This window comes from Triticum aestivum, chromosome 7D (genome assembly GCF_018294505.1).
Source record: "Triticum aestivum cultivar Chinese Spring chromosome 7D, IWGSC CS RefSeq v2.1, whole genome shotgun sequence".
In the NCBI taxonomy this organism is placed as follows: Eukaryota; Viridiplantae; Streptophyta; class Magnoliopsida; order Poales; family Poaceae; genus Triticum; species Triticum aestivum.
Window position 1 is genome coordinate 450,634,581 of NC_057814.1, and position 21,174 is coordinate 450,655,754.

General features: G+C 47.1%; 2 protein-coding genes and 1 pseudogene across 6 annotated transcripts; 1 reads left to right on the plus strand and 2 right to left on the minus strand.

The window, feature by feature from the left end:
* The first annotated feature begins 306 nt into the window (after nucleotides 1-306).
* On the plus strand, nucleotides 307-4,742 carry LOC123168408 (uncharacterized). Of its 5 annotated transcripts, none has more exons than XR_006484311.1 (3): nucleotides 418-1,056; nucleotides 3,602-3,667; nucleotides 4,338-4,742. XR_006484311.1 is itself a non-coding variant. In XM_044586281.1 (2 exons), exons 1-2 carry the CDS (start codon nucleotides 793-795, stop codon nucleotides 4,563-4,565), a joined length of 492 nt encoding a protein of 163 aa, XP_044442216.1. In that variant the 5' UTR covers nucleotides 429-792; the 3' UTR covers nucleotides 4,566-4,742. The 5 variants fall into 5 exon arrangements, 1 of the variants encoding a protein (XP_044442216.1); XR_006484312.1 differs by lacking the exon at nucleotides 418-1,056 and adding an exon at nucleotides 1,988-2,226; XR_006484310.1 differs by having other exon boundaries at nucleotides 307-1,056; nucleotides 3,602-4,742.
* A 3,920-nt stretch (nucleotides 4,743-8,662) lies between these two features.
* Nucleotides 8,663-10,446, minus strand: LOC123168407 (F-box/FBD/LRR-repeat protein At4g26340). Its single transcript, XM_044586280.1, has 3 exons — nucleotides 9,363-10,446; nucleotides 9,066-9,269; nucleotides 8,663-8,946 (listed from the first exon to the last, which is right to left on the minus strand). Exon 1 carries the CDS (start codon nucleotides 10,244-10,246, stop codon nucleotides 9,446-9,448), a length of 801 nt encoding a protein of 266 aa, XP_044442215.1. The 5' UTR covers nucleotides 10,247-10,446; the 3' UTR covers nucleotides 8,663-8,946; nucleotides 9,066-9,269; nucleotides 9,363-9,445.
* Nucleotides 10,447-13,624: 3,178 nt separating this feature from the next.
* Nucleotides 13,625-17,422, minus strand: LOC123170480 (F-box/LRR-repeat protein At1g55660-like; annotated as a pseudogene).
* Between the last annotated feature and the right edge of the window lie 3,752 nt (nucleotides 17,423-21,174).

A 21,174-nucleotide genomic window follows, 5' to 3' on the forward strand; every position in this document is an offset into this window, starting at 1 on the left:
GATCGGATGTGATACGTGATAGAGATGACAGAGTGGTGTTGGGGAAGCAATTGTTCCAAGCGGGATTGAAAAATGCTTGGCGCCAACGAGAAGCTGACGCTTTCAACACCATGATCAACGACCTAGCACTAATCGAACTACCCCGGCTAGATAGACGCTTTACCTGGTCCAACAAACGATCCTTTGCCCCCAATTCTATGTCACTGTCATCATTTTCCTGCTCGCTTGCCTCTGCATCGTACTCAATGAGAAGCTAAGATAAGCTAGGTTCAGTTGTTTGACCAGTTGATGTGCTGAAATCATTAGGTAGTCTACTTGTCAACAATATAAACCGGCATCAACACGGTCCTTGTTACTCGGCTGTGTTTGATAGCAAAGTACTCCCTCCGTCCCGAATTATAAGAGAATTTTGCTCTCTATGTACAAAATCGCGAGCGTAAGGAAACTTTCTCGCTTTCCGATTTTACCCTCACCCCGACAGCTCCCATTCCCCTCGCCCGCTCCTCCGTAAGCTCACTTTTCCCTCGCCAGCCTCTCTACAGCTCACCCATTCCTCTCGCCGGCGTCGTTTGCGCCCCCCTCTTGTCGGCGTCGGCGCCCCCCCCTCTCGTTGGCGTCGTCCCCGCCTCCCTCTCGTCAGCGTCTCCTATCCCATTCCCCTCGCTCACCCACTCCCCTCCAAAGATGGCATCGTCGTGTCAAAGATCACCTTTTTACTCAGGTGGATCTGCATCGGCGACTGCTGCGGCGGCGCGGCGATGAGGTGAGCAAGCTTGTGGGGGAGGGGGGTCGATGCCCACACAGCAGCTGCGGCGCCGCGGCTCTGCTCCCATCCGCCCACCTGCACAGCGACCAGCGCGGCGCTGCAGGACCAGCAGCTCGCCTGCGGCGGCGGAGGGGGCCTCTGTGACTCCGGCTGGATTCACCACCTGCAAGGACGATTGGATCCGGCTGGATTCGCTCAAGGCAGACGACAACGCCAAGGACGACTGGATCCACGACCTCCCTCCCCTCGACATGGCCAGCAGTAGCACCGAACAGAGTACTCCATTGCTGGTAGGCTTACTCTATTGCTGGTACTGAATTTTACAGTAGTCTTACTCCATTGCTGAACAAAGCAATAGTACTAACAGACAACAAAGCTTACAGAAATGCCCCCTCCCCGTTCTTGCTTGTTTAACATTGCCCTTACAACAACTTCCCGAAGCGCCGCTTGCTTCACCGGTTAATTTATTTTCTGCAAAGCTGACCAAGAAGAAAACATTAAGTACTCACTGAGTAGGATTCAGTTAAACTTCTTTAAAGTTAACTGAATTTATAAGTATAAATTCAGTTAAGTTAAGTGTAAACTTAACTACATTTATAAGTATAAATTCAGTTTAGTTCAGCGAACTTTTAGGTTTTACTCCTGTTTAATTCAGTTTATTTCATGGAGTAATTTCTTACAGTAAGTTCAGTGAGTATGTGTTGTTTACTGAATTTTACAGTAGGTTTATCTGTATCTTTCAAAGTTGACTCATGAGTAGTGTCAGGGAGCTAGCTGGTCATGATGCCAGTACATATCTGATGTAATGGATGTACTCCTGTTTATTGTACTTCATCTACCCCTTTAGAGAAGCTTGTGGAAAAATTTCCCAAGCACTTAGAGGAGTACTTGGAAGATGATGCAGAAATGCAGAGTACTTCTGGTGGTAGTACTCTGAAAATTTAGAGTAGATGATGTAGTGCGAGAGCTCTCCTCTCCTCTCTTTGAATTCGGAAACTAAATTCAGAAACAACTCTGAGAAATCAAAAAAAATCAGGAAAACTTTAAGAAATAAAAAAAATTCACAAACAACTTTGAGAAATCCACAATGGAGTTATCCACATCATCAACAAATATATGGAGTAACAATATATGGAGTATGGATTACACTTCACAAGGACTACAAACATATGGATCACAAGCCTCTCCACACAAGCAACTAGCCTCTCCACACAAAGCCTCTGATCATAAGCAACTAGCCTCTCCACACAAAGCCTCTGATCACAAGCAACTAGCCTCTCCACACAAAGCCTCTGATCACAAGCAACTAGCCTCTCCACACAAAGCCTCTGATCACAAGCAACTAGCCTCTCCACACAAAGCCTCTGATCACAAGCAACTAGCCTCTCTTCAGTGTTCATCTTGTTCCAGATTCTCTAAGGCATTGTAATACACTTCACGAGGGAAATGGATGCTAAGAGGTAGAGTTCCTTGCCTTTCAAATCTTGCTTTGTTCGCATGCGGAATTTTGTAAGCATTTCCTCCTGCATGATTCATTATTTGCACCATACATGTTTGAAGTGTGAGGAAGATTCTGTTGAGCTTTCCAACTTCATAGTCATCAAATTCTTCCTGGACCCCTTGAATTAGCTCCGGAATGGTGGTAGGGGCTCTGCAGTCCGTTAGAGACTCGAGGGATCTGAAGTAACCAAGGTCAAGAGCGTTCAAGTCGGGAGAATTTGGGGGCTGTTGCATCAGTTTGATGTCCATACCGGTCTCAGCCACTGCTTGTGCGAACTCAGCATCATTAGGCAGAATGTGTGTCCTTGCGTTGTCCTGTTGGATGAAGACTGTTTGTCCAACATCTTCTACAGGTCACACATTTTTTATCGCCGGAACAACTTTCTCAATCATGTATTGTCTCATGACTACTCTGTTCACTATGAGCGACTTGATCTCTAGGACTCCTCGTTCTCTATTTTCACTCCTTCTTTGAGCTGCAACTTCCGTGACGAAAGGCCAAACCCCAATCTTTCCTGAGAAAGTGACATTCCCGTCAGTGTCGTATCTGGGCCTGGCAACTGCTGTGAGAAACATCACTTTTCCGATCTTGTTTGGAACTGGTCTTACCGGGTCTTCTTCATCCGGCAATAGGTAGTAGTTTCTGTCCCTTTTAGTCATAAGGAACCACTTTTCATCGATATGCACAATATTGTGCATACTATTGAAGCTAATTCTTTCATTCCCTAGGGTTCTTTGGTCAAGCATAGACATGCAGAATTGAACCCTTTCTCTCTTATTCTTCTCTTTCAAAGGGGGCTTCACCCTGTTGGAGTGCCTCCTTACCTTTTTTAGCTGGAATGTCCTGTGTAGCGTGGTCCGACTAACACCCAGTGCAGCAGCAAGTGATCTTATGCTTGACCTTCTGTTTAGTGGAACTGTGGGGATTTGTGATAGAAAGCCATCAGCCGCTTTTCTGCCAACTTTTCCTTTTTTCTGGCTTGACATGTTCACCTCCTGACCAAGAGCAATCTGTTTATAAAAGTACCTAGGTGCATAAAAACTCAGCAAAATGATTGCAAAAGCATTTAACTGAATTTTTATGCACCTAGGTGCATTTAAATTCAGCAAAATGCTTTTACAAGCATTTGGCTGAATTTAAATGCACCTAGGTGCATAAAAACTAAGCAAAGTGCTTGCAAAAGCATTTAACTGAATTTTTATGTTAGCTGAATTTAAATTCAGTTAACATGAAGTATACCTCCTGCTTCTACTTGTGCTGGTTCTTCATCTTGCATATTCACATTTTCATCTTGCATATTAACATCTTCTTCTTCTTGTCCGGGTGGAGTGCAGTTTAGATCCGGGAGAACCATCTTCGGAGATGTGCTGTAATCTTTACTCCTAGTACAACATGAACAGGTGGAGTAGTTGTTATTGTTCATATGCAAAAGCATAGTATATCCTCTGTTCATGAAATGAATATGCAAAATTTCCAATCATTGTGTCATGAAATGAATATGCAAGAGTACTAGATTATCAAACATTGTTTTGACATAAACTGATCCTACTGTGCATAATGGAGTACTCCAGATCATGAGCTTTGTTAGCATACATTTAAATATTCACACTAGATCATGAGCACTTCATTACTCTTGGAGCAGTTTTGTTGATGTCAAATTCGTGCAAACAATTCAAGCAGTATTTCTGTCAATGTAGCTACTCATGGAGTAAATTGTAATATTGGTGATAATTGCTGTCAATTAAATTTCCTGGAGTACCTTGTCTTTGTAATCTTCCTACAGCAGCATGAACCAAGCCTCTCTCATAGGAACAGGAACCTGTTGATTTCTCTGCTGTCAATTCTCTGTGTCTTTGTAATCTTCTTGCTGTCAATTTTCTCTCTTCTCTGTTGATGTTGCTACTGGAGCCGGAGCTACTCTCCTTCCCTGTAATCTTCTTGCTGTCAATTTAATCTACTCTCCTTCCCTGTAAGCTTCTTGCTGTCAATTTAATCTTCTCTGCTTCACTGTAATCTTCTGCTGACCTTCCCTGTAATCTTCTCTACTGATTTCTCTTGAATTTGCTGCAGCCCGGAACGCAGCGAGCAACAGGATGCGCTAGGTGTGGAGGAGCTGGGGGCCTGGGCGAGGAGGCGCTGGGGGCTGGAGCGGCGAGGTGCCCAGGGCCGGGAGCGGCGAGGTGCCAAGGGGCCGGAGCGGCGAGGTGCCCGGGGCTGGAGCGGGAGGTGCCCAGGCGCTGGAGCTTTTCCTCGCCCAGGAGCAGGAGGATTTTGAATTTGAAATCCTCTGCAGCTTAGTGGGATCGCAGGGAAGGCGATCACAGGGAAGACGATAGAAGGGGTAGAAATGACTTTTTGTCACATATCGATGTTGTCGGAATTCTGGAAAACGCTCTTATAATTCGGGACGGAGGGAGTATTTTCTAAGTATTTTGAGAATACCGTAGTTTTTTTTTAATACCAAAGTTTTATTTACTGTGAGGTGTTTGACTACCACTGAAAACCGAAGTAATAATACTGTAGTATTTTCAAAACTGTGGTAATTTGTCACGACCCAAGCACAAGATGGGACGAACAGACTAATCAGCACCAATATTCAGATCTAGATCGGGGCATACATGGAGAATATGGGGTGAGAAATCAGCAAGGAAAGGGGGGGATACAGAGAGCAGGAGGTGAGGACGAGAGCAAGGGGTGAGAAGCTTCAGACGTTTCACAAATCAATCGCTCCCCTCCTCTGTCTAGCTTCTCCTTCTTTATAATCCATTTGCCTATTCACGGAACTGGGCCAAGCCCAAGTCTCACGGCCCATTCCATCGAGAAGGCCTTGGATAAGAAGAGGATCATGACCCTTGGGACATGACATAATTTCTCTGCATAAAAGAAAACCCTGGACCTCTTTTTTTCTAAACAGAGAACGCGAAAGAAACGCATCTTCTTCCTCGCCCGAAGCTGTCGCGGCCCTGTCATATCTGTCAGCGGCCATGGACTTCATCCTCCAGCTTACACTACTCCCGCCTCTCGCTGTCGGCCGTTTGCCTCTGCCTCCGTCGCCACAATCAGGAGGTTCAGCCAGAGGTAGAGGACAATAAACATGAACTGGTTGCACCAGACAAAAATGCCATTCAACAGTCATCAGCTCAGTGTACTTGTCGAATAGGAGGTCTATGGGCAAAAGTGCAGCTTCCCAATTAAGCACCGAAGTCAAAACCTCGCTGGTAGCATGGAACTCGTTGTGAGCTTCATAAATTGTACAGGCCAGCTGCACATATTGGTTATGTGGGCACCATTTCTTAAGCATCTGGAACACATCATCCATCTCCATGTGACCTTGTCGCCATGAGCTAACTAAAGGAAGTGAAAAATGTTGTGCACCCATGGACAAAATGTCAACTGCGTGAGCCATATACCAATTAGTCTTGCATGTCTCACGTGCTGCTAGTACCATATTTATGGAACCTGATTTTATGTCTGAACCTGAAGCTATCAGAAACTCGCACAGGAGGTCTAGTAACTGTGACTTTCTTGCATGATCAATAAAATTGTGGATACTTTCTTTAGTTGGATTCAGCCTCACAAAGGAGACAATTGCTTTCAACACAAAGGTAACCTGAGATAACATCAGAGAAGGACCTGCAGCTGACTCCAGCAACATTCGGACACACCCCATATTCACCTTGACATGGAGTGGTGGCAAGGTCGAACAACGAACCACATACCTGCTCGACACAGTTGTGGCGCTTGATGGCGACTCGGCAATATTGCCCTGAGCTGTATTGATATGCTTGCTGAAGAACGAAGGCCATGGTACTGGCCGGATCACCTGTCCTTGTGCATTCAGAACCATTGTCAGATTTGTTCTGGGCACTGGTGTCAACACGTAGGCAGCCTCGACATAGCTTTTTAACCAACAACTCGTGGGAGTTGTTGTGATGAGTTCGAGGTCAGGAACCGGGCGCTGCGGTGGAGGTGTAGCCAGTGGTGTAGTCCAGAGTACCATGGACACTGACATTGGGCCATCGTCATCATTACCATGGGCCAGACCACCGGTCGAGCAGATGGCGGGCGTTGGTGCAGTGATGTGGACGGTGTTGATGTCGAGGGCCTCGTCGCACACAGCAGGGGAGGCAAGCTCGGGAAATATGTTGACAGTGGCGTCAGAACTCGGGCACTCTGTGGAGCGCATGGTCGTTGTTGGAGCAGCAAGCCTGCTGTCGCCGATGCCATGGTCTTGTACTTCATGGTCGTGGCCATCACCACGCTTCTCGGAGCCCATCAGTTCATCCTTCATGATCTCTTCCTCCCTTATCCGAGCAAGGCACGACGCTCTGGTGATGCTAGACGGCGTTTGCGACTGCACGGCTGCTTGAATATCCGTGCGCAAGCCCTGGACGTACTGGTGTACGAAGCACTTGATGCTTATAGTGGAGTTGAGATCCAGCACACGATGTACTCGTTCCCAGAATGCCGTCGTGTACTCGGCCACGGTTGTGGTCTGCTTGAGATCCAGCAGCGAGCACAAGTGCAGGTTATACTCCGGCGACAAGTCCTGGATGTCAAGGAGGCAGGCGTGCTCGTAGACACACCGACCATGCAAGGCGAGAGCCCGCGCCGCCCCGACTTTTGATCGAAGCTGAACCACTGCCTCCACATGGTGGATTCTCTGGAACACGACGACCTTCAACACACCATACACGGCAAACACCTGCTGTAGTGTCTCCTCAGTGACCAGGTTAGTACACATGGTGCACGGTGACGCAGAGAACGCCGCCGGTGAACACCTCGGGTTGGCTGGACATTTCGTCGAACATATGGTAGGCAAGAAGTGGGTGGTGATTTTTTTGTTGGCTCTGAATACCAAATTGTCACGACCCAAGCACAAGATGGGACGAACAGACTAATCAGCACCAATATTCAGATCTAGATCGGGGGATAGATGGAGAATATGGGGTGAGAAATCAGCAAGGAAAGGGGGGGATACAGAGAGCAGGAGGTGAGGACGAGAGCAAGGGGTGAGAAGCTTCAGACGTTTCACAAATCAATCGCTCCCCTCCTCTGTCTAGCTTCTCCTTCTTTATAATCCATTTGCCTATTCACGGAACTGGGCCAAGCCCAAGTCTCACGGCCCATTCCATCGAGAAGGCCTTGGATAAGAAGAGGATCATGACCCTTGGGACATGACATAATTTCTCTGCATAAAAGAAAACCCTGGACCTCTTTTTTTTTAAACAGAGGACGCGAAAGAAACGCATCTTCTTCCTCGCCCGAAGCTGTCGCGGCCCTGTCATATCTGTCAGCGGCCATGGACTTCATCCTCCAGCTTACACTACTCCCGCCTCTCGCTGTCGGCCGTTTGCCTCTGCCTCCGTGCGACCGGACGGTTCCCGTTCCCGTCCCACCCCTCCGTGCAAGCTGAGAGGAACGGCATGCCCTTGAAATTGGAGAGCGGCACCGGCTGTCTTGCTGTCCTGTCATGAAGTTGCGCGGTCACCTACAAATACTCCTACAAGCTAGCACGATGGATCCAATCCACTTCACCACGCATGATTTAACCACAAGCGCGCTACCGCATGTGAGATACAGTAACTAGCTAGGTGTTGCGGCAAACTATGACCGTGGATACCGCGCGGCGGCACGTCGCGCTAGCGTGACAGCGAGTGCCGACGCGGCACCCTGGTGCGCCGCTGGCTACGTTTTGTTGTGGAGGCCCCTCTTTTAAGCTACCAGCCTTGTGCCTGCCGATGGTAAATGTGCATGGCGATCAGTTGGCATGCAACGGCTAGATAGATAGAGCGTGTTTGCAACAGTTTTTGACGGGCAGTCTTTGCAGCAGTTATAAACGACTAGCCAGTTAATTTTACATCTCTGTGTATGACACTAGCCAAACAGGTCACTGTATTGCCAATACTTTAAAAATACGTTGATATGCCAAAACTGAGGTATCCTATATCAACTGGATAAAATACTGTAGTTTTTAAATACTCCGTTTTTATAATACTTTGCTGTCAAACAGAGCCCAAGTGTATATCCAACATCATGGCCAATGGCTCGTCATTCTTTACATCTATGACCGGGGAAGGGTCAGACCACTTTGGGAACAGAACCTAAAGAAAATACTAGTACAAAGACCGCAAACACATTCCCTAAACCTACAGAGCTTTGCAACAAAGATAGCATGAGGAAACCTAAAGCTAAGACAACCTGGAATTAATAATTGGCACGATATTGAAGCCAATGACACATAACTATGAACTTTCATAGCAAAATATAGATACAAGTCTGACAGAGATAATGCATGGGATTCAGCAACAGAGGCATGGAGTTTCAACAATATGCAAAACAGAAATAGTTGTTGCATTCGGGAGCGTGATAATCATGTATTTAGAATCTGCTTACCAGAGTTAGGAACAACACTGCATTCCACGTACTCCTTGAAGATGTCATATATTTTTGTGCACAAACCGTTACTTGCTGTGACATCATCTGAAAGCTTCACAGCTATTCTTTTCAGCATTGGTGTGCATTTGAATATTTGTCTCAAGAAATCAAACTCATGCTCATGTCCTTCAAAGACATTGATTTCCGCTTCTTCAAGATTGATCAAGGTGATAGTTTCGCTTCTCCAGTTCTTAGGCTCATCACAGGGACAATTTACTGGGCATGCTATTGCTTTCTCCCCCTAAAAGAAATATGAATAACTACAGCGTATTATACTCTTTGAAAATATCATCTGAAAACTGTACATGGATTTGCCTTTTTGCTTCATATATTTCAGATATAAGCAGAGGAAAGAATTACCAGTCCTATCTTAAGAATTTTTGTAGCAGTACGAATCCGATGAATCGCCAGGAGGTGAAACACAAATGCTCCAAAGGCGTGCCCGCTTGTTTTGAAAGAGTTGAAATGTAGATCTAAAACAGAGAAGTTACAAACCACTGGATGTAAATGTTTCTCTATTTCTTGCGCAAGGCTGAGCTCGGTGTGTGGAAAACTAAATGAGTGCTGCAAAAACAATTCGACAGTAATATCAGCAATAAGTTTAATAAGTATAGTTGGCAATTCCAGTAAGTAAATTGAGCAGGCCAAGGAACGCACAAGACAGTCCATCCACAGGCACAGGACATTGCTCCCCGTCTCTAACCTCACCATCGCAAGGCCCCAAAGGCCAATCCCAGCAGCTACCTTGGAATAGTGGCATAGCCACAGAACCTTCTCCACCATAACAACCTGAGCTCGCGGCGAGTGTCTAAGGATAGTGTCAATTGCTTAAGCGTGGGGACCTCGATATCCACACTCCCTGTCTTGACCTCTAGAACGAGCTCCTGCAGGGACGCCGAGCGGATGGCGTCGCCGAGCGAACAGTCGGTCGCCCTTAGCACGCGCAGGCGCGGACAATGGAGGAGCAAGTCGGCAACGTCCACGCAGCAGCGAGAGAGGGACAGCACCTCCAGAGCGGGGAACATGTAGCAGCTTGCCGGTGGGTCGGCCAAGAGGGAGAGGTCCAACTCCAACTCCAACCCAGATAGGTCGATGGAGGTGGCTCGGTGGAAGCAGGGGAGGTCCACCTTTGGGGGATAGCACAATAATAAGTCAGGTGTCAAGCGGGCAAGTGGGCCGAGAGAGACCTTTAGGCGGAGCTCCACCGGCGAGAGCCCCGCGGCGGCGCGGAGCAGTGAGGAGACGCCGGCCGCGTACTGCAGGTAGTATAGCAGCTCACGCCGAGGAACAGGCGGGGGCACCTCGGAGTGGATGTCGAGGAGGAACACGCCTGGGGCGTGGACGAGGGAGTCGAGCGCCGATTTGAGCGAGTGGAGCGCGAGGTCGCGGAAGGTGAAACCGGTGAGACGGGTCCAGAGGCGGCTCCACCGGCGGGAGAGGAGGCTGGTGCGCGCGGCGGCGCGGGCGCAGCGGAGGCGGGCGAGGACCTGGAGAAGCAGATCCTCCGGGAGGGCGCTGATGAGATCGGCTCCTTCCTCCATTGTTGCAAACCCTAGTGCGCCGCGCACTTCTCCCAAATCGCCGCAATTGCTCTCTGGCTCGACCGTGAGATTTTCTGTTTGAAAAGGTTTCCTTTTCGAGATTGACCCACTTTTTTTTTGTTTTTTGTTTTGCTAAACACATGCTTTATTACTCAAGAATATTCTAAGGAACAACTTAACTCTGGAGGCTGAAGTAGCCAAACATGAAGACCAACTGAAAGTTTAAGCGCGTATCTAGCGAGGCTATGTGGCTCGACGTTCGAAGCTCTAGGTTCAAAAAAAAAACTGTAGATCTAAAGCCATTAACTTGATCTTTCTGATGATATGAGCGTGTTTTCCTCCATTGCCTTCAACGATATTCGACACCACTTCCTTCCAGTGCCTCCCTGCAGGCCATAGCTTTAAGGGACGTCGGGGTGGATACACCTATAAAAGAGATTGCTAAAGCTCCCATGTACAAACCATCATTGGCTCTATAGACGTGGTTCATAGTGTCAGGCCTACATCTGCTATCACCATTAGTCCCCCACAATGAGTGTGTGATTTTATGCATGTTGCGCCGAAGGATTGGAACATACAGGAGTTCCACTCGCATTTTCCGTCCAATGGATGTAGAAGTCATCCGACAGATTCCACTAAGTATGGCCCATCAGAGTGATTGTTGGGTGTGGCATGGAAAGAGCAGCTCTTTCTCATTGAGATCGACATATAGGATGCTAGTAGATACTAAGATGCAGCGCGAGGACTGGCTGCAAGGAGCTACGGCGATCTCAAACAGAAAAGAAAGATGAGCAAAATTGGCGTCAGTTGTGAAGGTTAAAGTCCCGGCCAAACTGAAAGTGTTCACGTGGAGACTAGCGATGGCATCTTTGCCCACGAGAGAGGTCAGAAAGAATCATAAAATGGCGCAATCAGCAGCATGCTCGATTTGCAATGATATGGTAGATTCCTGGAGGCACGCTTTGCTCGAGTGCAATATGGCAAAGAGTGTATGGGCGCTCCACGAGGATGACAGTGCAGCTCCTTTGTTTGGTGCAATATGGCAAAGAGTGTATGGGCGCTCCACGAGGATGCCAAGCTATGGCTATTTGGCTTGAGCAAAACGCTGGATAGTGCTATGTTTGTGGAGGTCTTGGTGACCCTTTGGACGATAGGGTGGGCTCGACGTCGAGCAATTCATGAGGGGGAATTTCAGAGCCCTTGGTCCAGCTACTTGTTCATTAGACAATACCTTGAGGAGGTCGAGTACTGTAGCAGAACGACACCACCTGCTCGGCCTACCACTAGGACGAGGAGGGAACTGGAAAAGTGGGTTCGGCCTGGGCCAGGCATGGTGAAACTTAATGCTGGCGAAGCTGTGGCCAAAAAACCAAACAAAGGGACAGTCGAAATTGTCCGCGGGAGTGAAGATGGACATTTCCTGGGTGCTTCGGCTGTTGTGTTACCTGGGGTGATGGATCTGGCGACCCTAAAAGCTGATGCATGCAGGGAGACCATGACCTTAGTTGAGGATCTGCATGTAAATAAGATTAGCGTTGCATCCGACTGTCTGAGAGTCGTGAATGAGCTTCAAGACAGGGTTTTTCTAGACCCTTGGGGCATGATTCTGAGAGATATACTCCCTCCATCCCAAAATATGCGTCTCAAGCTTAGTACTAAGATTAGTGCTAAGCTTGAGACGCTTATTTTGGGACAGAGGGAATAGCTGATAGATCTTCACACCTTCAGGAGTGTCAATTTAGTTTTCAAGCAGCGTGCATGTAACAGAGAACCCCATGGCTAGGATGGCAACTAGTCTATAGGTGGTTAGACATGTGTGATTGGGTGATCCCCTAGATCACCTTTGTATCACTCTGGTTTTGAGCATTGAATAAAGCATGTTGTTTTGCTAAAAAATAAGTAGCACCACCATCTACGTCATGCATGTGTTGTTGTCACCATTTTTTCCGTGATCTCAGCAGCCACGTGCAATTTGGGACCGCCACCACTGCACAACCGTCCCTCTATGCCAAGCCATCATCCTCAGTTTGTATCTCACCACCAAAGTGAACCACTGGATCTGAAAGGGAGAAGCCCTCACAAAGATATTTCGGTGGCCACCGCAATCCGCAGCAAGGAGGCCGCCTCGAGGCTAGAGTGATCATCGCAAGGACCAACACTAGTGGCAGCAGAGCGGTCACAACGCTCTTGACCATGACCCCTTGCTGGATCTGAGCATAGACCAGCCCACAATGGCAAGCCAGCCAGCCCCCGACCGGACATGGCAGGGGAAGACACACCCTGTATTGCACGCCTACGGTCAGATCTGGGAAAGAATCCGCCCATGCCGGCATCCCCCAGCCAGCCACGGCCGGATCTGGGGCAGGGAAGAGCAGGCCGAGGCGGTCGACGACCGATGGCCCGGAATGGGGCAGCTGCAGCCCTCCTGGCCGCACCGTCAAAACCTAGCACCCCTAGCAGGCGATGGAGAACGGAGCCCAACCGGCGGCCACGAGCACGGGCACCAGAAGGAGACGAATGACTGCGTCGGGCGAAGGCAAGGACACAACAAAGGGAGAGAAGCCCCGCCGCCACTGCCTTCCGCATGGGGCTTCGCCCCGCGGCGGCAAGAGAAGAGAGGGGGAATAGGGGGCTGGGGGAGGCGAAGATTGGAACGTCGCCCGTGTCGCCCGGTGAGGACGACGCGGGAGCCCTTGTTTGCTTCACCCCTTTTATTATTTTGGTCAGACTTGTTACTTTTGGTTGTGCATATCTATGCAGAGGCAGAGGTCCGGTATCACTCTTAATTGTTATGTATCCACATGAAACTACATTTAAGTTAATAAAAACGCCCTTTGTAGAAACGATCTTCTTTTTGTCGGATGGACTACAGTTGTTTAGTTTCTCTTCACATAAGGGTGCTCTCTTGGAGGAGCTTCCAGCTAGATGATAAAATGCTCAGCGCAGACTCACAGGCGCGTGACCAGTGAAAACCTCAAGTTCAGCGCAAAATTGAGCGATTTTCTAGTGTCATGGGCATCAAAGAAACGCTGTTACACATGAACTCAGTTACCATGACATTTTATTCTACTTGGTTCTACAACCAAACACACCCTAAACCATCTGTAGCGATGGCGGACAGCAACAGTTCCATCCCAAAGACAACAAAGGCAGCAAAAAACAAATAAGTACAGTCAACTGGCCACATTCATGAATCCAATAATACGAGACTGCTCAATCGCAGTCATCATTCATGAATCCAAATGTACCCACTGTATACATGTTTTGCTACCTGCCCAGAATGTATAATGAACTATGTATTCCTCATTTGAGGATTGCACGCATTCCTCAAAAAAAAAGGGTATGGTTCAGAGCTCTAATAGCAACTCAGATATCATGTCACCAAATATACCCACTGTATGTATACATGTTGCTACGTGCCGAGAATGTACAACGAACAGATGTACGCATTCCTGTTCGCTTCTAATACCATAAAAGCTCAAATCTACAATCTGCAGGGCATAAGCTTTCGATGTTGCCCAATGAAGGATCCTCAGCCTCCGAGGCTATTGTCAAAACTGTAAGACCCGGTGCCTGTAGCAGGAGTTGTTCCACAACGTAAACTTCACCTGCATCCCCATCAAAATTGATGATATACACTTCTCTCAGAGCCATCATCAGAACGCCCTCAGCTCCTGGCTCAGTGTGGCAAATGCAGTTTGGCCAACAGTAATTTTGGACCTGGAATGAGAGCAGAGCACACCAAGTGCGTTAGAAATGACAGAGACAAAACTGGAACAGAAGATGCATGAGTCTAGCCCATCATGGCCATTGTAAAAGCTTTTAATTGCCATGCTACAGAATAAGCAAATGGTAAGCGCGACAAATCTTTAATCTAGAGCTATCATTTGAAAACAATTCAAGTTCAGAGGTTTTCCAGTGTAACTGACTCACCATCAAGGAAATATCAGAGACGCAGTCATCATGTGATCAAGCACAAGCTAGTATTTTCAAAAATCCCCCGCCTCATGGAATAACAGATTACCTATCTTGCCCATTTTCAGGCACAACGATATTACTGACTATATCATACAAAGTGAAAAACATTTGCACGTTGGATAACGATTTTAGCCACCTCGTTTTAAACTCATAACTGAACCGAAGATGCATGGAACAAAAATAACTGTGAAGTGCAAATGGTATTGGCGAGTATAAACCGGAAAGATAGATGCTAGTAACTAATTTGGTGTTTACAATCACAATACAGAAAGTGAAAGAAACTCTAAAAGAAAGATATATACTGGTGCTTGATAATATATGTACACTTTATACTAACTACACCTACCAAGTTTTTGTCCGAAAAAATGAGGGAGCACCCTGGCCTCTGCAACTATTCCTATTAATTAACTCGTATCAAGAGCTTTTCGTTATCCTTATTATGATGTTAATGCACCTTCCTAGTAATGCTCCTATTTTTCCGCTGTATGTTCTCAACATGTCTATGCTCTCCTAGTCCAAACAGAGAAGGGAACTTAGTTCTAGTCCAATACACAATGGGCATTCATGTTCATGCACACTATTGGTCACCAGCTATACTGGAATTTATGTGTCACTTAAAAATCATTAGTGTGTTCTGGTTCCCAATTATACAAGAAATATAAATGCATTGCTCAATTTAACAGCCGGTGTGTAACTTCAGTCGTTCAACAGATTGTAACCATAGGATGCTGAAAATGCTGAATACCAGTATACTACAGAGGGTATGATTACCTCATCTTGGATTTGGAATGATAGGCGCAGCTCTCTTATACCATGACACTTTGTGAGCAACCGCAGTACACTTCTTTCAAAAGCATGTTCATTTGTTTCTAAGGATAACCCCAAGATATCCACATTAGGGATGACTATGTCTTCCATCAGGAGCAACGAGCTATCCATCCTCGGCTGATTCATTGGAAGTCAAAAAAGGTGAGCCCATAAAAATGATCCTCAGTGAATTTACACTCTGAGTAACAGATTGAGAAACTACATCAGCCTTAACTTTCGATCTTTTCCTTGTATACTCTGAGAATCCTTGCAATATATACATATCTAAAAACCACCAGTAGAATATCCTACGCATAAGTCAAAAGGCACAGTAGCATATTCTACAAAACTAACAATGCTGCTCCTGAAGGATACTTGCACAGTACAGATGTGCAAAGTCAAACCACTTGAAGTATATCCTACAATACCAACAGTGCTGTTTCTGAGCTCCTATTTTCTGCTTTCCTGAACGACACTTGCAAACTCAAACCACTGAATGAATATTCTACAATACCAACGGTGCTGTTTCTGAACTCCCATTTTCTGCTTTATTGAACGATACTCGCACATGTACAAACAAAAACTCAAACACTTGAAGTATATCCTACAATACCAACATGCTGTTTCTGAGCTCCTATTTTCTGCTTTCCTGAACGACACTTGCAAACTCAAACCACTGAATGAATATTCTACAATACCAACGGTGCTGTTTCTGAACTCCCATTTTCTGCTTTATTGAACGATACTTGCACATGTACAAACAAAAATTCAAACCACTTGAAGTATATCCTACAATACTGAAAATGCTGTTTCTGACCACCTATTTCCTGATTTCCTGAAGGATACTTGCACATGTACAAACTTGCAAACTCAAACCACTAGAAGCATATTCTACAATGCCAACAATGCTATTTCGGAACTCCTATTTGCTGCTTTCCTGCTCTAATTATGCTTGTGCACTTCCATAGTAATCAACAGTTACTTAATGGGCTGAGCACCCCATCCCCCCCTGCTCTGGCCATCTCACTCACACCATCTTGTGCACGTGTTGTTTGATGTACTTCCCCACCCGATTGTAATTTCTCGCACTCCTTCTATCGATGAAAAGATACGTATAATCTTGGCTCGTTACAATACAATTTTATCTCAACGGCACACTGATATTATTCAAGGAGAGAATAATTTATGCTCATGAATAACATTGCACAGTTTAAGTCCAAGAGGAGACCGTAAAAATAATTGTATCCAAGAGGAAGAAAAGGCACTCACACCAAGAGTCATGTCAAGCTCAAGGTGGTGAACTGCTGTAAAGCGACCAAGAAACCCTGCACATATCTGAGCCATCTGAAAACCTCGCCAACGATGTGTGTCGATAGGAGGTGCTCCGAGCGTCTGGAGGCATCTCTCCGAGGTGGACAGACTCTAGATCATAAGGCCCATTCCACCTGAACACCTCTAATCTCTCTGCAGTAATGCTGGCAACTGGTTTGAGAGAATCATAGAAGCAGCGTACCACATCTAGCTGATGGAGCCCTGGAGCCGTGATGTGGAGACGCTGAAGCCCCATGAGATAGGACAGATCAATAGATACCAGAGACTTGGAGTTGAGCGTCAGCACGTTCATGTCACGGACTCCGCTCATGGTTAGTTCTTGCAAGGACGGGAGCATGGTGTCGCTGATGAGAAACTGGCCCCGGGACTGGAAGTTCTGCAACCGCATCAGCCTAAGCGCATCAAAGACGCCAACCCGTGGCAGCTCGAGGGTAAGAAACCCGAGGCGAAGTCGAATCTCTGTGGCTCTCCTGAAGCAGGGCATCTCGGACGCCTCGCCGTCGTGCCGTCGTCGTCGTCCCCGAAAGAGCTCTACCATTTCGTCCGACACAGCGCGGCTGTCGTCGAGGTGGAGCCGGCCGCAGAGGGGCGCGGCGAGGGAAAGCCAGGCGAAGGTCTCCCGCGCGTCCACCTGGTCGAGCGAGACGGCGAGGCTCTGGATGTCGGCGGCCGCGTGCGCCTCCGAGGCGGCGAGGGCCTCGTAGGCCGCGAGGGCACGGGCGGGCACGGAGGGGTGTACGCCGTCGAAGAAGAGGTGGGGAAGCTGGGCCCATATGCCGCGCCATCTCCGGGAGAGGACGGTCGTCGCGACGGCTTCCTTGGTGCGGAGGCGGAGGAGGATGTCGACGAGGAGGTGGTCGGGGAGGCGGCTCAAGAAATCCATGCCGCCTCCAGGGACCGCAGCGGCCGCGCCGGTGACGACCGCGGGGGCCTTGTTGGGGGGCTCGCCGTTGCTCTCCATGGGGGCTCGGGATTTGGGATTTCTCCCCCCTGGTTCTGGTTCTTTGTTCTTGAGCGAGCGGGCTCCGGGACGGGGGAAGCGGCCTCGGTGGGGAAATGTTGAAGAGAGCCGTTGGGCAGAAACCTGCCCCTTTCCCCTTTTATTTCTTGTTTACGAAAAATCAACGGGAAATTGTTTTATGCGATTTTGTGAGGAGCAATACCAAAAGTGAGAAATAGGGATTTAAGCAAATTCAGCATACAGCTTAATTCGTACCCTTCTCTCCCGAAATAATGAAATAAATGTCTTTGATTTAGTACTCTCGTTCGTCCACGATGACTTTGATTTAGTACTATCGTTTTGGACAACGATGACGGCACGGCGGAGCTTGCCCAACCATTCCGGCAAGGTAAAACTCTACTCATACAAAGTTGTACTAAATCAAAGACACACTTATTTTGGGATAGAGGGATTATACAAAGTAAATCGAATAGTAGCACTCCCTAGTTATACTCGGCTCCTTACCATGTTCTGGGCTTCTGGCGGTCATCCTCCTCGGCACTCCATCTTTCACCTTCGACACGTAGCTCCACCAGCATCGCCTCTCTTCTCACAACGTACACAACGTCGCGCAAGAAAGGTATTCCCATGATAATTGGATAGAAAAGTTGACCTTCAATAGCACTAATGATAAAGTCAACGGGACACAATTCATACGGTTTTGCTAAAGCACCTATAGATTTCATCTGTCACCTGTCGGTGTCGCTGCCAGTCCACCTCATCTTCGGTGGCCTTAGGGGTCTTAGCACGACGACTGGTTGGCTGAGCGGGAAGTTCTCTTGTGCAGGATGGTTATCTTCACCAACAAATCACCGGAACGGTCTGTTTGACTATGAGGATAGGCCGGCCATAGGAGGTCGATGTCAAGTGTTCAATTTCAGGGAAGCTTCGAAGAACCAGTTTCAACATCAGCAAGCTAGAGGACGGTGTTAGATGTCAGTTTCGCCCATGATTCAACCAAGCTTAAAGATTTGTTTAGGGGTTACTGGCAGTGTTACGGCCCAGGGGTGTCTAACCTCTCTGGCTGTCGGCCCAAAAAGGTTGGCCCGAAGCCCCCTAGGCTGGTTTCCGTCCTAGGCCGTCATGCCAGCATGGGCACTATAGAATAAAGACTCTCGAAGCCTTGCCATTCAAGACAAGGAAACCGTAGCAGTGGTAGCTGACTAGGTCCATGTAACACTAGGCCCCCCGATATTTTATATAAGCGATGGCTGAGTTAGTTAATAGACAATATACAATCCCTTGGTTATTACTTGTACTTTGTACACCCCAATCATAATATACAACACGAGCATGAGTAGGGTTTTAGTGTTTTACCTCGTAAGGAGGGCCTGGACCTGGGTAACTCTAGTCTTCTATTTCCACTCTGATCTACCCACCTTGCCAGGATACCCTAACGAGGGATCTGTTGTAATCTACTTCGACAATATTCATTTATGGAACATGGAAATTACAAAGGTTTTTGGATAGGAAGCTCTCCTAATGCGTAGCACAGGAAACCCAAAACTACTTGTACTAGAGCTCTACATGCGGAAATTTAACCATGTGACTAGACTGCTCACCAAAAGTAGAAACTCATTCGATATAAACACCTCCCATATTTCTACCCTAGCTACGATATAAACACTAGAAGATAGTACTTGTGATCCAAACATGCAAGTCCTTTTGGAATTTGTATGAGTTGTTAAACATTTGTAAGTTCAACCATTCATCAACGAAGATCTCTAGCATAACAAAAAAGAACTTTTGTTAGTAGATTTTTTAATATAGCTCTTTATATGAAATAAAAACGATTTTTTGGGGAGCCACAAGTTCGCATTGGAATAGACGGTCAGAGTGCCATCTAGAAGACAATGTGAATATTAGAAAAAACATACTACCTGGATCAGGTGTAGTACAACCCTCTTACTATAATTCAGTATATTGGATTGTATTACAATTCATGACAATATAGTGCAATAAAACAACTGGAACTATTCATAATGTATTTACAAAAATGTGCTACAAGTCGATACATTAGGAACAAATCGAGAGTCAACTAAACATGGAACATACTTACGTGCGTATGTTTGTGTACTTGATTTATTCTCCGAAATATATTTTCCTAAATTATAAACCATAATAGTATAATTCAAACCATCAGTTAGAAATGGATATAAGTTCCAAAAAATACCAAGATTGTAAGGACTTTGTCATGTCTGGTTCGTCTCTAGCTCCTTGGTATCAACATGATGGGCTCTAAAAACGTCCCTATCATTGTGCACGAGTTTTGTAAGAATTGGCATTCCCGAATTTTCTTTTTTGAGTAATTTGTGAGCTTTGGATTCCGCCTTCTTTTCTAGTTCATTACTAGTCATCAACTTGGGTGCCTGCACGGGCTTCAAACTTTGGAAAACACATTAGTAGCAAAAATATGAAACTTTTTTATATGTTTAGAAAATTACATAATGCATGCTTACAATTTTGTAGTATCGCCATTAAAACAATTGAATAGTTTTCTTGCTTGCTCAATGAACAAAAGATCACATGATTTTAATTACTTCTAATTATATGATTTATGTGTAAAATTCTATACACCTTTCATGGTTGTTACTTCCTAGAGAGTTTATATCTTTCTATCAGTGGGCGCACGATGTGCTAGATTTATATCTCTATCGGTTTGAATATATCTATTTCAATGGTCATTGTCCTTACGAAAAAGGGTTTCCCCCCGCTTTATATTATAAAGCAACGAACCGAGCATCCAACATAACAGTACAGAGTACAATCAAGTCATAAAGTCACGATGGGGGCACAGCAAGACAAGCCCCAAACAAAGCTAAAAAAGAAGCTAATCCGGCTCGGGGGGTGCTGGTGGTGGTGGTGGTGGCGGAGGAGGAGCAAATGCCGACGCCGAAGAACGAAGACCAGCTATGATGTTGTCGATGGCGTCCCGGTCTCGCCGCTTGCTAAGCGGTCTCCAAAGCTGTAAGAAGCCACACATTTTATAGACCGCATCAGTCACACGGCATGGAATCACGCGTTCTATGACTAGTTTATTACGGTTACACCAGAGGGTCCACGCTAGGGTGCCCAAAGCCACCCATGTGGGGGGGGGGGCGGCTAGAACCGGGGAGCCTAAGAACCTCCCCAAATAAGTCCGGGAGGTTGTCGTGGCACTAGTTGCCACCAACCACCTCCCGGAAGCAGCTCCATAGGAACTGTACCACAGGGCACCGGAAGAAGATGTGATTGCAGTCTTCCGGTACCAAACAAATGGGGCAGAGGCCATCCCCAGGACCATTACGTTTGCGGACCTCCGTACCCGAAGGGAGGTGGTCGCGGACCCATTGCCAGAGGAAAATGCGGATTTTCAAGGGGAGTTTGATCTCCCAAAGCACCGCTAGTTCCACCGGGCCAGGAGTGGGAACAATCGCCTGATATAGGGATCTAGTCGAGAATCTGCCACTTGACTCGAGATGCCAAGATAGCGAATCGGGCTCCAGGGAGGGGGGGTGGAGGGCAATACACTCGAGCAATTCGTCTCATTGCTCGAGTTCCACCGCCCCGAAGGTACGGTGGAAGGCAATAGCGCCCAAGTCAGCTAAGGCCACGGCTACAGAGAGCTGTGGGCGGACGCAGATCGCGACCAGCGCATAAAAGCGTTCCGCAAAGGGACAGGTCCCTGCCCATCGATCTAGCCAGAACAGGGTACCAGATCCGGTACCTACTTTAATGGAGGTCCCAATGCGCAAGACCGGCATCAGACGGATCACCGATTGCCAGAATTGGGGCCCACCAGATCTAGGAGCGAATGCCAGTGGCTGCCCGC

Excerpts from the sequence above, each read along its gene's own strand:
- LOC123168408 (XM_044586281.1), top strand. The coding sequence starts at position 793 with ATGCCCACACAGCAGCTGCGGCGCCGCGGCTCTGCTCCCATCCGCCCA. Across the intron at positions 1,057-4,337 it reads AACAGAGTACTCCATTGCTG|CCCGGAACGCAGCGAGCAAC; the intron begins GTAGGCTTACTC and ends AATTTGCTGCAG.
- LOC123168407 (XM_044586280.1), bottom strand. The coding sequence starts at position 10,246 with ATGGAGGAAGGAGCCGATCTCATCAGCGCCCTCCCGGAGGATCTGCTT.